This window comes from Furipterus horrens, unplaced genomic scaffold (assembly GCF_987537825.1).
Source record: "Furipterus horrens unplaced genomic scaffold, mFurHor1.1.pri manual_scaffold_5, whole genome shotgun sequence".
In the NCBI taxonomy this organism is placed as follows: Eukaryota; Metazoa; Chordata; class Mammalia; order Chiroptera; family Furipteridae; genus Furipterus; species Furipterus horrens.
Genome location: NW_028327175.1, coordinates 103963504 through 103978370, shown reverse-complemented (window position 1 = coordinate 103978370; position 14867 = coordinate 103963504). Strand labels below are relative to the sequence as shown.

The window sequence follows — 14867 nt, the reverse complement described above, 5'->3', positions numbered from 1 at the left end:
ATAAATGGTCTTCAAGTTCTGCATCATAATGACTAGGGATCCTGACTCTGCTGCAGTGTCCAGGAGGCAATAGGGAGTGGTGAGGACTGTGACAAGACAAGGAAACCATGCCCATCTAAAGGGACAGCTGCTTTTCAGCTTTAACCAGTTGTTACCATGAAGGAACGTGGGCCTGGAGTTGCTACATCTATTTTTGTTTAAAGGAAAGCCAATAATTGTTTCTGTGAACTCTTCTACTTTTTAAATATTGCCAGCTAATTCAATTTTACAACACTCTGCTGGACAATTAAAATATATCCGTAGGCTATATTTGCCCTAGAACTCCAGCTAAATGATTTCTGAGCTCCATCCTAGCTATAAACACTAAGATATAATTTATTTAACAAACATTTAAATGATGCTTACCAGGTGTCCATCATTGCTCCAAATGCTTTACAAATATTAACTCATTCCATCCCGACAGCCTTGTTATTGTTCCCATTTCACGAAGAAACTGAGAACAGAAAGGTGAGTAATTGTCAGAGCTGGAATTTGGATGCAGGCGAACTGGCTGCAGAGCTGCTTCCCAACCCCCGACCCCCATCCCACTACTGACCAAGATCTTTTTATCCCTTGAGCACAGCAGACAGCCAGACCCACCTTCTTTGCCCGCAAGTTCGAAGCCGTGGTGAATCAGGAGATCATCGGGCAGCTGGACTATTACCTGTATGGGAACTACCCTTCAGGCACTCCTGGCCTCCGCTCCTACTGGGAGAACGTGTACGACGAGCCCGATGGTGTCCACAGCCTGAGCGACGTGACGCTCAGCTTGTACCACTCCTTCGCCCGCCTCGGCCTCCAGCGGGCTGAGACCTCGCTGCACACAGACGGGGAGAACAGCTGCCGGTGAGCAGAGGGGTTGGCCGCAGGGTGGGGAGGGGCAGGAACTGGACCAGAAAGGAGGGTGCAGACCATCCTCTCTGTTAGTAGCTCCACTTCATGCTTCTCCTTCTTTTCCTTTACCTGGAAATTATTTTTGCAACCATCCTAGCATTCAAAGCAAGGGCCAGCTAAGCCAGCATCAGAATTTTACCTTTTCAGAATACCAGATCCAAAATTTTCCCATTTATTTCTTTTCAGTGGACTCATTCTTTTTTTCTTTTAATAATTTATTTATTTATTTGTTTGTTTGTTTATTTATTTTTAGAGAGAGGGGAAAGGAGAAAGAGAGGGAGAGAAACATCACTGTGTAGTAGCCTCTCACTTGCGTCCCCAACTGGGGACCTGATGCACAACCTAGTCATGTGCCCTGACTGGAAATCAAACCAGCAACACTTGATTCGCAGGCCAACGCTCAATCCACTGAGCCACAGCAGCCAGGGCAGTGGACTCATTCTTTATGCTAAGCATATGTATTTTAAAAAGAAGCTCTATCCCTCGCCTCTTGGCTTAGTTAGTTGGAGCATTGTCCTGTGCACCAAAAGGTTGTGGGTTTGATTCCAGGTCAGCGCACATGGCTGGGTTGTGGGTTCAGTCCCCCGTTGGGGCACATACGGGAGGCATCCGATCAATGTTTGTCTCTCACATCACTGTTTTTCTCTCTCTCCCTCTTCCTCCCTCCCTCTGTCTCTAAAATTGATAAACATATTCTCAAGGGAGGATTTAAGAAAAGGAAGCTCTATGTCACCGTATTATATAGTTCTGTTTGTCTTAAATGGAAGGTAACCATGGAAATACAGAACTTTTTTTAACTTTATATTATGGAAAATGTGAAATATATTAAAATTAAGAGGAGAGTGCTCCCATCACCCAGCTGCAGCAGTGACCCACTCCACCAAGCCTGCTTCTCATCACCCCCTCCTCCAGGTCAGTGATTGAAGCACATCCCAGACATCATAACATCTCAGCTGTAAACATTTTCATATATGTCTCTGAAAAATAAAGGCTGCATTTTAAAACATAACCATATTATCATTACCACACCTAAAGCTATAACCAAAGACATCGTCAAAATGCAAAACTGGTATTTAAAACGTTCGGGTACCCCTTCAGGTGCCACTTAGAATCACCTTACCTGCCACTAGAAGGTACCAGTTGACACTTGATGAAAGAGTGTTCTAGAATGTGTGGAAAGAAGAGGGGAAGGTAGCAAAATAATTCAACATTATCCCCTCCCCTCTGCTGTCTTTCCCTAATCCAAGCAGCTTTTTTCATTTTGTGTGGCTTTTGCTCCCTTCTCTAGCGATGTACATGGCAGATATTTACGTATTTGCGACGAGGATTCGGAGTCCAGTAACATTAGCCCACTTAGCCCGTCTCCCGCGCTGCCCTGGAGCTCCCGTGAGGATGCTAATAATCCTCTTTACCGCTGCTAGTGTTCCACTGAGGAGAAAGAAACTCCAGAGTTTGCTTAATCCAGTCCTTTCCTGTTGCTGTTGTCATAATGGGCCATTATAAACAATGTCCTGATGAATATTTTTTTGCATAAAGCCTCTTCGTTTTTTTTCCTTCTTTTTTCTTCTGGTTATTTTTTAGGCTGTTTTTCCAGAAGTGCCTCTAATCACACTCCTCTTTCTTGTTCTCCCTTTTCCTCCCACCTCCCTTTTATAAAGCAAAAAAGAAGAAATTCAGTATCAGTCTCTCCACGGAGGCTTCCCTGTGTGCCCCGCCTTGCCCAGCTCTTGCCTCTTCTCAGAAACTGTGGCCTAAAACCCTGAGAACATGGGGAAGTTTCCTGGCTGGGGCCTCACATGTGGCCAGCAGGGTTTCTGCAGCGTAGCCACAGTTTTTCTTTACCCCCTCATGGCCTCAGCCCTCCCTCCGCTCCCTGAAGGTTCTGACTTAGTTTAAAGAAAGCCTAGTGTGAGCTTATTTACTGCTTATTGACCTTGGACAACAGATTAACCTCTCTGACCCTCAGTTTCTTCATCTTTAAAATGGGAATAATAATAGGCTTTACAGCATAAGATGTTGTGAGGTTTAAAGGAGATAATCCTCAAAAATGACCTTATTATATATTTATTATTATTATCCCCATTTTAACAGTGCTTTACATACAACATGCTTAGTAAATGTCCATGCTATTATTATTAAGCTGCTAAAGTCAACAGGGAGCCTCATCATGTGACCTGCTCGCTGTTCCCTCTGTGGTCTCCTGTGCTTAACGCTCCCACCGTCCCCACAACAGCCTGCCCTTTCTGAGTCCTCAAGGGTCATCTCAAGTGCCACCTCCTTTGGGGAGCTTGCTGGGAGCTCCCTCTGATAGCCCACCCTCTCCCGAGTTGAAGCAGCTTAGACTCACTCCAGCCCTCCCGTTGCGTGCCGCAGCCGTGCCTGGGCTCAGGGTCTTGGGGCAGAACCGTTGCTCACAGAACCACAGGAGAATTCCCAGGACAGAGCCCAGTGCCACCCTTGGCAGCGGAATGCCTTTCGTGAATAGTTTTAATCCCAGGCTTCTTAGAACTTATAAGGTAAATGATCTTATAGGAAATTCCAAAAGACACCCCCAGTTTATTTAAGGTTGTTGAAATTTTCTCCCAGTACTTGTTTTGGGGTTAAGTGAGCCGTCAAGTGCCTCTGGCCTAGAATCCTTTGACTTCTTACTCATTTTTTATTATAATAGAACCACTGTGCCTCGCTGTGGGCAAACCGATATATTTATGAATATGAGCCTGAAAATAAATCAAGACAAAGGACCCTTATCCCAAAAGGCAAAAGAGAGTAAATTCCTACCCCTAGGGTATCTAGGGAAATAGCAAGTGAAAACTTTATTTCAAGAGTCTCATTTCCTTTGGGCACTGCATGCAAATTGTGTCTTTCCAGTCTGTGGCATAACCTTTCATAAAAATAATGTTTATTGATTTTTTTCTCATTATAAAATAACACATGCTTGTTGCAGAAATTTTTGAAATGGCAGATTGAGAGAACAAGAAAATAAAGTTTGCTTGTGAGCCACACTCCAGAGATAAAGATGTCAGTATTTTATTACAAGTCCTCAAATACAAATGCCCTCCCGGGCCAGGCAAGTAGCGTGTGCCAGTCAGTGCCGGCCTGGAGCACCGCGGCCTCTAGTGCTGAGACCCAGCACGTTCCTGCCCCGTGCGAATGTAGGAATGCTCAGTGCTGCCGCCGTTTCTGAAGACAAATCAGAAAGCTGTATTTTTGTGAGTTTCCTAATTTTTTCAATGCCCCCTAATTTCAATAAGGGAAAATCTCCCCTTTGGGTGAAATGCATGCATTTGTGGCATCCTTCGGGCTCTGTTGTATTGCATCTAGTTAAAAGAAACTTCTTTCTTAGTTTTAATTATCATATATAGCCAAAACAAAGATTAACGATTAACTCCTCCTGGTGCTTGACCAGAAGGCGTTCTGTTCAGTCCTGGGTTACATGTATCCTCGATGTACCTCAGAAGCAGAGAGTTCAAGAGGAAATCCTTCTAGAATTTTCTCCCAATCAACAAATATTTGTTGAGCATCTGTCATGTGTCAGGTTCTGTGTTAGGCTCTGGGCACTCAGCCATGACCCAGATAGACCAGGCCCCTAAGTTCAAGGCCCTCCCATTCTGGTGTGAAGACAGACAGTATCTAAGCACTGGTAAACAAGATCAGTGGAGATAATAGTTGGTGCCTTTCAGCAAATGCTGAAATTCATTCGGAACCTGTGTTGCAGAGGTGCAAAAGTGTCCTTTTGTCTTTTTGCTGTATAACTTATTTTAGTAAAAAAAAATTTTTTAAAGATCAGTAGGGATGAATGCTCTGCTAAGAATGAAGGTAAAGTCATGTGATAGCAACAAATTGGTGACTTAAGATTCAGCAGTCAAGGAAGATCTCTCTGAAGTGGTAACACTTAAGCAAAATAATAAGACAGAGCCAGCCCTGCAGTCTTAAGAGAAGAAGAGCATTCCCAGCACAGAGAATATCCTGTGCAAAGGCCCTGAGATGGAAATGTGCTTAAGTGTGTTCAAGAATCCAAAATGATGTCTGTGTAGAATACAAAATAAGGTCCGTGTGGCTAGAAGGTGGTAGCGTGGGGCAGTGGGAAACAAAATGAGGCGAGAGAAAGGGGCACAGCTTGGTAGACCAGGTGAGGAGTTTGGATTTCTTCATAAGCATTAAGCACAACCACTTGTGGTACTTCAGCAGGGGACGGTGGATATGGCTGTTATGAGGTTCTAGTGGACGAAATTAGGAGGGAAGCAAGTAAGGAAGCTCCTGCAAACATCCAAGTAAAGCACAGCAGAAGTGCAGAGGGGAGTAGAGGATGGATCCAGGTGGAGACAGCAGTATTTCTTGATAGAAGTGGAGGAAAGCAGGCAATCAAAGACTAACGCCTCGGTTTCTACAGTGCCGGACCACGGCTCACTTTCTAGACCCCTTAGCCACACCCCCTACGATTGACCACTCCCTTCTGGAAACACTTTATTCTTTTGACTCCCATATCAGCAAGCTCTCCTCTTCTTCCACCCTCACTGACCCCATCCACCTTCGGAACAAACATTGACAGTGCATTATTTAGCTATTGCAATAGTGCCACATAACAAGCCCCAAATCAGTGTTTTGAAATGAGAAGCTCAAGTTTGTGGGTCAGTTAGGCAGTGTTCCCGGTCTCAGCTGGCGTCTCTCCTGAATGTGCAGCCTCTGCAAGTCGGCCTCTGCTGTTCTTGGCTGGGAGCCGCTGAGGCCCCTGGGGGGGGCTCTGCTCTGCCCCAGGCGCCTCCCCCCGCCAGCAGGCTAGCCCTGGCATGCTCCCGGTTCACCTAGAGGTTAATCTTTGATTGCCTGCTTTTCCCTCTCTTCAGTCCGGGAATCCTGCTGTCTCCACGTGAATCCATCCTCTGCCCCCTCTGCACTGCCAGCATCCTGGTCCAGGCTTCCACCGTGCCTTACCTGGACCTTTGCAGGAGCTTCCTTATTTGTTTCCCTCCTACTTTCATCCAGTAGAACCTCGTAACAGCCATATCCACCGTCCCCTGAAGTACCACAAGTGGTTGTGCCTAATGCTTATGATAAAATGCTCACCTGGTCTACAAAGGCGTGCTGTCATCCCAAACGAGCAAGAGAGGAAGTATGCAAGGCTTCCTGAGGCCTGGCTGAGAACAGGCATGACCCCCCTCCTACCGCCTTCTGCTGGCCAGAGCAGATTCAGGAGGAGGGGAACAGACTCTGCCTCATCCGGGCAAGGGAGCCTGCAGAGGCACGTGGAAAGGGGCAGGGAAGCAGAAGCGCAGAACTGGAGACACCGCCACAGGCGACCACAGGACTGCCATGACTCTCTGTGTCGTCCAGTGCAGTCGCCACTGGCCACCCGTGGGGATTTAAGTTTAAATGAATGAAAGTGAAATGAAATAAAAAATTCCGCTCCTCAGTCACACCAGCCGCCTTTGAAGTGCTCAGTAGCACAAGTGGCCAGTGGCTACTGTGTGGGAGAGCGCGGCTGCACACCGTCTCTTCATGGCACAAAGTTCTGCAGCGGAGTCCAGGGTGAGGGCTTTCTGCTCCCAAAGTCCAGACCCCAAGCAGACTTTTGCGAGCCGTCTCGCCTAGCGAGCAGTTTGAAGAGGTTGCGGACTTTTGCTCAGAGCCCCAGAGGCATCCCAGTAACCGGGCAGTGATTTCCAGAGATGCGTAAACACAGGAAGGCGGCTTCCCTAATCATTATAATTAGGCACAAAGATTTAAGCTCCAGATCAGGACCAGAAGGAAGGAGGCTGAGCAGGAACAGTGATTTGTAGAACGCTGTTATTAAGGAGCCACAAGCACCCTGTAAGTGCTGTGCAATTTACACATTGCAGAAGCCAGCAGCCTTTTATTTTACAAGTAGGAAAGACAAAGCTGGGTTCCTCCAAAGTTCCTCCCTTCTTCGCTCCCTGGGGGGCGGGGGGGGGAGGGCACCTCTGCTTAGTTTCTCTGCCCCTTTCTCCCAGGGAGCCTTCGTGGATCAAAGACATGCATCTTAAAACAACAGCTACCTCTTTGTGTGTGAATATAGGGGCCTTGGGTTAATTTTTAAGGATAATACTCAATGCCGTGACTGAGAAAGACGGTGAGAGTGTAAATCAGTACACCTTTTTTGATAAAGTTGGACAGCTGACATATATATAGCCCCTTGGACATTAGAGAGAGATGTCCCAAAACCATTTTTGCTAAAGGAAATTTGATGCAGTATTGTTTAGACCGGCCAAAAAAATAGAAACCAGTTAAATAGCCAATGATGGGGAACTTCCTTTGCAAAATAGGGCATTATGCCCTGGCTGGTGTGGCTCACTGGACTGAGCGCTGGCTTGCAAAATGAATGGTCACTGGTTCTGTTCCCAATCAGGGCACATGCCTGGGTTGCGGGCCAGGTCCCCAGCTGAGGTCATGCAAGAGGCAACCAACCGATGTATCTCTCACACAGTGGTGTTTCTCTCCCTCTCTTTCTCCCTCCCTTCCCCTCTCTCTAAAAGTAAGTAATTGTTTAAAATACGGCATTACATATACAGTGGAATAATGTGTATCATGTTTTCAGAGACTTTTCAAAACCATGTGATAATGCTCAGGAAATACTGTGAAGCAAAAGCAGGATATGACCAGTATGTATATTACGATCTCAGCTATGTAAGATTTATGCAAATGTATGCATGGAAAATAAGGCTGAAGGGAAGTATGTCAATATGACAGTGTTTGCACACCGTTCTTGTTTCCCAGTACCTAGCACCAGAGGGTGAATAAGTATCTGTGAATTGACAACATCTATGTAAAGAAGCATCAAAAGTAGCAATGTTCTTTGTTATGCTTTTGTACAGTCAGCATACTTTACATTTATAATCCTCCAAAAAGCTGTTGTTAATAGTTATTGAGATCATCGATACACAGGCTGTCAGTAATACGGTAAGCATTGTATAAAACGGGGTTTATTTTAGGAACAGGACCAGCCTAATGGGTGGCACCCCGTTGTGAGCCTACACATCTCCAGCCCTGACCCATGAGCTCCTATGAGACTGTGCATGTTTTTCAGGTACTACCCAATGGGCCACCCAGCCTCTGTCCACCTCTACTTCCTTGCTGACCGCTTCCAGGGCTTTCTGATCAAGCATCACGCTACCAATCTGGCGGTGAGCAAACTTGAGACGCTGGAGACGTGGGTGATGCCCAAGAAAGTCTTCAAGATTGCAAGCCCACCCAGCGACTTCGGGAGGCTCCAGTTTTCTGAGGTAAGAGGCCAGACCTTGTCATACTTCACTGTCTTTTGCATCCCCCCCGTTAGGTCCTTTTCCGTGAGCTCACCCTGTGCCTGCAAGAGGTTCTCCAGCTCCAAACACTGGAACTGACATCTTAAACAGGGCGGGAGGTGGGGGACAGTGGACCAAACCAACCCGGAGCCCTGGTCTATATTTTATAGTAGAATTTCTGTTTCTTTAAATGTTTTTAACTCTACCTAGTAAGTCCGCCTAAATTTGGGTTAGTAATAGACCGATAGCAAACCAATTCCCTAATGAAGTAGTGGCATTAGTCCCATTTTACATATGTATTGGAAAACTGAAGCCTGTGGAGATTCAGTGATTTTCTAGGTCATAGCTAGGAAGTGGCAGAGCACAAAATTGAACAAGGTCTTTTACGCCGCAAATCCCATGCTTAATGGTGCTTTTGTCTCCCCAGTTCTTAGGACAGGGTTTAGCTTAAAATAAGTACCAGATTGATCATTGAATGGATGAGTGGATGGATGGATGGATGGATGGATGGATGGATGGACAGACAGTGTGTCAGTGATTGGACAGATGGACTGATGCATGGATCTATGGAATGCAGTTTCCACCTCTCCAGTATAGCATCAGCTTTTAGTTATTTTTCTGCCTATGGAGATGGATTTGTTCGGCATCACCCTTGTGACACTAGCCCTACCTCCAGACCCGATCTGCCCTCTCCCTTCTTCTCCAGCACCATCTAGTATCACTCTCCTCCGCACTCACACTTGTGTCTTTGTCAAATGTGCCAAGTTTGTTCCCACCTCAGACTTGTCATGTGCTGATCCCCCTGCCTAGAGCACTTTCCCACAGGTTTTCACCACTTGATGGTGTGTGTGTGTGGGGGGGTCATTCTGATTTAAATCTAAATGATATGCTTTCCCTGCCGCCCAACTTGTGCCACAATAGCTAATTTCTCCATCCAACACACCCTTATTTTATTATATTCTTTCTTAGCATGTACCATCTGACATCATCTTGTGGGTTTCTCTGATCACTTGGGGATTGTCCGCAAGAGAGCTAAGATGGTATCACTCTCACTCACTGCTGTGTCCCCAGCACAGAGACGAGTACATAGTGTTTGTAGATGCTGAATAAGATTTCTGAGTGAGTGAGTGCCTGCACTTGGCTGGTGACACTGGAAGGAAGGGGGAACATGATCAAACTTGATGAGGGCTGTCCACGCAAACTCCTCGTGGGATTTCTGCCTTCCCTGTGTCAGCAAGTGGCTAAAGCATCATCCCTGGAGTTAAGTACCCCCAATAAGTTTGGCTCTGGCTTAGGGGCCGATTTTAAAGACTGTGGAGAATCTTGAGAGGTGGGAGTGGGCTGGGGTTAAGTGTCCTACCCGGTCCTTTCCAGCCCCCTACGGCCCTACCTGGCCGACCTATGCACTACAGAATGGGCACTGAACAGGCATGGGCAGGAGTTTCTTGTGAAGCCACCATTTCTAATTAAGGCTCCAAATGGGTTGGCTGGATTTGAGTTGCCATGGGAGCCCACTCCATAAATTACTGGCGCCAGGGGGCAATTAGATGCTGCCCCAGTTGGAGTCTGTGCTGGGGGCCCAAGCGGCCAATTGAAGACATTAATGTCCCATTAACAAGATGGATGCCTGGTGGCTGGGCTCTCCCTGTTTATCAGCCTGCCGTTGGGAGACTGGGCACTTCTGGCAGTGACAAATGATGCTGGCCACTTGTGGCTGGTGATTTGTGAGGGTTCCTACTGTAGCTATGGTACCCTTGGTGTGACAGCCACCAAGGGCTTTGGCAGTAGCAACATGTAATGCAAAAAGCCCTGGATCTTGTATTTCGATTTTTTTTTTTCCTAAAGCCTTAACTTTGAAGCAAATGTAAAATTGGACAAGAAGGAGGTCAAGAACTGCAGGTCCACTTCGTGGGCTGTTGAGAAGCTCCCTCATGTCGGCATGGTCCCAGGGCTATGCATAGGGCCTGGCTCACAACAGGTGGGCAGCTCAGATAGATTTCTCAATCCCATGGGAGCTCCATGCTTGTGGCTTGGAGCGTCACAGAGTGCCTATAATATGCTAGGTGCAGAAGGGACATACCAGACCCTTGTTGTCATGGAATTGCTCTCTAAGTGGGCCAGCCAATGAGTGAGCAAATAAATGAACATTTCAACTAATGACAACTACTAAACAAAGAAAATAAAATTCCATTCATGCGATTGATTGCTGAGGACTCGAGAGGCTGATGAGGACTACTTTCAAAGGGATGATTCATTTGGGAAGGCTTTTCTAAAAAATAATTTTAGAGCTTAAAACTGTAAAAGCTGGATTATTCTTGGACCTTCTAAGAGAAGAGCATGCGCAAAGGCCCTGAGGCTCCAGGCAGGAGCTTGGCTTACTCAAGGAGCAATAAAGCCAGTGTGACCAGAGCACAGCAAGCCAGAGGGAGAGTGATAGGAGGGAGGTGTTTGAGGGGACAGGGGACAGATCATGAGGGATCTTGAAGGCCTTGGAAATAAGTTAGGATTGTATTTTAAGTGTCATGGGAAGACTTTGGTGGGTTTGAAGCTGGGGAGGAATATGTGAAGCTTAAACTTGAACATGCTTTTAAATGTGAACAGTTGATCATTTTGTAGTGACTGGCGTGGACTTCCAGAGCAGTGGTGAGAATGTGACTGCAACGGGGCCCCACCTCAGGCAGACCCTCCTCCCTCATGCCTGGGCTGGCAGCTGACTTCCTCCTCCTTTCAAAGTTTAGAAACAAGATCTAGGTTTTCCACTGTCAGCTTTACAACACCTCTGCTTAGGTTATTTTGGTTTTAGAACTCAGACTTCATAGGTTTGTTCACCCCCAATTCTATGGAGGATCCAAGGATGATTTCTGGAGTATCCTCACACTCCCCTAACCAGTCAATAATCCCTTCCTGAAGTAAGACCCTCACGTAGTTCTGTGACCATCAATCCATTCATCAGGGCTTGTGGGCAAGTCAGCATGTATAGGGCCTGGGTGCATAGGGGTGTCCCTGTGCTCAGCCCCTAATCACTCATGACCTAGATAGATGGTGGATGGATAGATCGGTGGATGATTAGATAAATAGAGAGATATATTGAGCACCTACTATGCGCTCAACACTATTTTGGGTGCTAGAGATACATTGATGAACAGGCCAGATGTTGTCCCTACCCTTATGAAGTTGACAGTCTTGAGCTAGGGAGAGAGACTAAATTAAAAGTTGTAATACTCTATCAGAAAAAAGCTACTATGGCAAATGCTTAGAGAAATACCTCAGTGGGGCCTTGAAGTAGGAAGGGCTTCCCAGGACAGGTGACACCCTGACTGAGGTCTAGACGATAAGTAAGAGCTGGTGGGGAAAGTAGGGCAGACTGTGCAGAGGGGGTGGTCTGGATGCAAGATCAGAGGCAAGAGGGAGCCCTTCCCCCGGAGGCCCTGAGAGTATTTCTGGAATGGAGGTAGCAGGGGTGAGAGGGGAGTGGGGAGAGAGGGGCAGAAACAGAGCGGACCCAAAAGGACCAGAACTCACAGGACAGAGTGAGACACTGGACTTAAGAACAATTGGATACTAAAAATGGTTGCACATGGGATCAGATTTCTTTAGAAAAATCTCTAAGACTTTGAGGTGTAGCCTGAATCCTGCGCACTCATTCATTCATTTTTTTCCATCAGTAGTATCTTTTATTCCTACCATGTTCCAGCCAGTGTGCTAGGCAGCGGAGTCCTCAGAAGCAGCAGCCCCTGCTGATCCACAGGGTGGCAAAAAATGCCATGATTTCACAAGTCTGGGAGGTATGGTGCCCCTGCAGAAATGTCACAGGAGTCACTACCTTTAGGACCACTCCTGAGGCTGTGGTCTAGAGACAGAAACCTGAAGCAAGCCCTGGGCCTGCGAATGTGCGTGCTGCGTAATAGTCCCCCCTGGAAGGTTGTAGGCATTTGGTACATATGTGTCGGATGAATGAATGAATGAATGAATGAGAGGCAATACATATCTAAGAACACATACAGCCTTTGGGGTCAGACTTCTTGGCTCCCCCTTGCTGTCTTTGCCCCTCAGTGACCATAGCAAGTTATCTAACTGCTCTGAACCTCCGCTTCCTCATCTATAAAATGGGGATAATGACAAGAGTCTCTCCTTTGTGCCGCTGGAAGTGAGTGTTAAATGAGTTGATGCATCCAAGCACTTAGTATTATGCCCTCAGTACATATTTGCCATGCAGCTCTGTGCTCTGGGGAAAGAGTGGACACAGTGACTCCTGGTGAGAACAAGGAGAAGGTAGGCCAGCTCCTGTCTGCACCATGCATGTGGAATCTTCTCAGGGTGTGGCTGTGTGTGCCCTCATGACCTGCAGACATACACATTGGAGATGCTGGGCATGGAACAACCAAGAAGCAGTGCAAGCCTTACAGCGTGCTCATTATCTGCTACCAGCATGCCCCATGCTGTGTCTTCAAAAGCATTAAATTAAAACTCCTGGGGAGCAGAAGGCCCTAATTTAATTTGATTTAAAATAGCAACAGAACTCAGTATCAGGGATCTCTTGTAGTTAATTCATTTTTTTGTCAAGTCATTCACTCAACAGATATTGACTGAGCACCTACTGCGTGCCAAGCACAGTGCTAGGCACCATAAGAGAGCAATGGACCTGGCCACAGGGATTTGAGCAGTTTGAGGACAATTGACAAGGTCTCTCTGGCTACCGTGTGGAGAATAGACGGCAGGTGACACAAGTGGAAGGAGGGAAGGCAAGAGTGGATCCGTGGAGGGTCAAAGCCATGACTCCACTGGCTGGCAGCAAGGATGGATTATACAACCATCTCCCATCCCTCGGGTACACTTCAGAATGCCTTCAGGGGGCCAGAGCTATCTCTTCCTGGGAAAGCCATGTGAACTCCTACAAATGACAGGTGATGCTGAGGGACCCTCTTTTTTTCTAACTTAGGACATGGCAGCACCAAAACCTGAGCTCAAGTCTTGCTCAGAACAATCACATTAAATTGAGGCACTTAATCAGGAAAATCAAGGAGCAAAGTGGAAACCAGCTGTACCTCTTGAATGGCAGGGTGTATGATTCCTTGGAATGGCCTGCAAGCAGGGATTCATTCATTCATTCATTCAGTCAGTGCACATTTTTCCCCCAAAACTCATACCATGTACCGGGCACAAGAGGGCCAAAGATTTAGAGAATGGATCACAGGCCTTGCAATCCCCCAACGTGGGTCCAAATCCCGGATCTTCTGCTCACTGCCTGACCTTGAGCATGTAACTTAATTGGAGCCTCAGTTTCCCCATTTCTTCATCTGTAAAATGGGTATATGAAACCCCGTCAGCAGGATCCTAGGTCTTTCTGGGACCCAGCACCATAGCTCAGGCTCAGTGATTTCAGGAATCGCTCTTCTGTTTCAGGTCGGCACTGACTGGGATGCCAAGGAGCGGCTCTTCCGCAACTTTGGGGGTATCCTGGGACCCATGGACGAGCCAGTTGGCATGCAGAAATGGGGGAAGGGCCCCAATGTGACCGTGACCATCGTCTGGGTGGATCCTGTCAACATCATCGCAGCCACCTACGACATCCTGATCGAGTCCACTGCCGAATTTACCCACTACAAGCCCCCTTTGAACTTGCCCCTGAGGCCTGGGGTCTGGACAGTGAAAATTCTCCACCACTGGGTGCCGGTTGCCGAGACCAAATTCCTCATCGCACCTCTGACCTTCTCCAACAGGCAGCCCATCAAACCGGGTGAGTGAAGGGGAAACAGTCCATCCCAGGGGCCTCATGGGTTCTTCGCCGGAGCAGGCAGTACTGCCCAGGTGTGGGGGCAGGGGGCCACTTTTGAGAACAATGCTCTCTGCTCTCAGTACCTGCTTTTCTGCCTGCTCACTGAGGTGATGTCATCTGTCTGTGAATTAGATACCTTTTTATTAGATGCTCTCCCATTGGACTCCCAGAAGCCCTTGATCATATTTAAGACAAGATGGAAAATAAACTCAGGCAGATATTGAGTTTTAGCAAATCTTGTTCACTGTTTAAAAACTAAGAACTAAAAGAGGGAATTCTGTTTATCAAAAATATGATACATAAGATCAAGGATTTTCAACCAGCGTGCCGTAGAACTTTTAAAACATGCAATACCTGACTACCTAGTCAGGGACACTGACCTCTTTCCCTTAGGTTGTCAAAAAAAAAATTACAATAGCCAACACAACAATCGCCATCTAATGTGAATGCATAAAAACTATGCCTATTTTTTTGTCAGATCAGTAAAATAAAATATTTTTGGTGTGCCGCAGAATTTTAGTAATTAGTTTATGTGTGCCCTGAGGTGAGAGAGGTGGAAAATCACTGCACTAGGTAAAAAGACATACCACATAGCACATACTAGGGGAAAATATTTACTAAACATAAAACATTGCTTATATTCAGAATAGATAAAGAAATTCTGCAAGTCAGAACAGTCTATAAGCCACAGGCCAAGTCTGGCCCACTTCCTGTTTTTGTAAATAAAGTTTTACTGTGACACAGCTACGTCCATTCATTTACATATTGACTGTCTGCTTTGGGGCTACAACGCCAGTGTGGAATGGTTGTGGCAGAAAATACATGGCCCACATAGCCAAAAATATTTGCTATGAGCCTTTTATAGAAAAATGATTATTAACCTCTGTTATAAAGGAAAATAA

General features: G+C 46.5%; 1 protein-coding gene across 1 annotated transcript in view; it reads left to right on the top strand.

Moving 5' to 3' along the window:
* XYLT1 (xylosyltransferase 1) overlaps window positions 1–14867 on the top strand; it is a 300460-nt gene that overhangs the window by 275837 nt on the left and 9756 nt on the right. The window contains exons 9-11 of the mRNA XM_090276964.1: window positions 623–885; window positions 7976–8171; window positions 13593–13926. Of these exons, the coding sequence (XP_090133090.1) occupies window positions 623–885; window positions 7976–8171; window positions 13593–13926 (793 nt within the window). The remainder of the gene's footprint in view (window positions 1–622; window positions 886–7975; window positions 8172–13592; window positions 13927–14867) is intronic.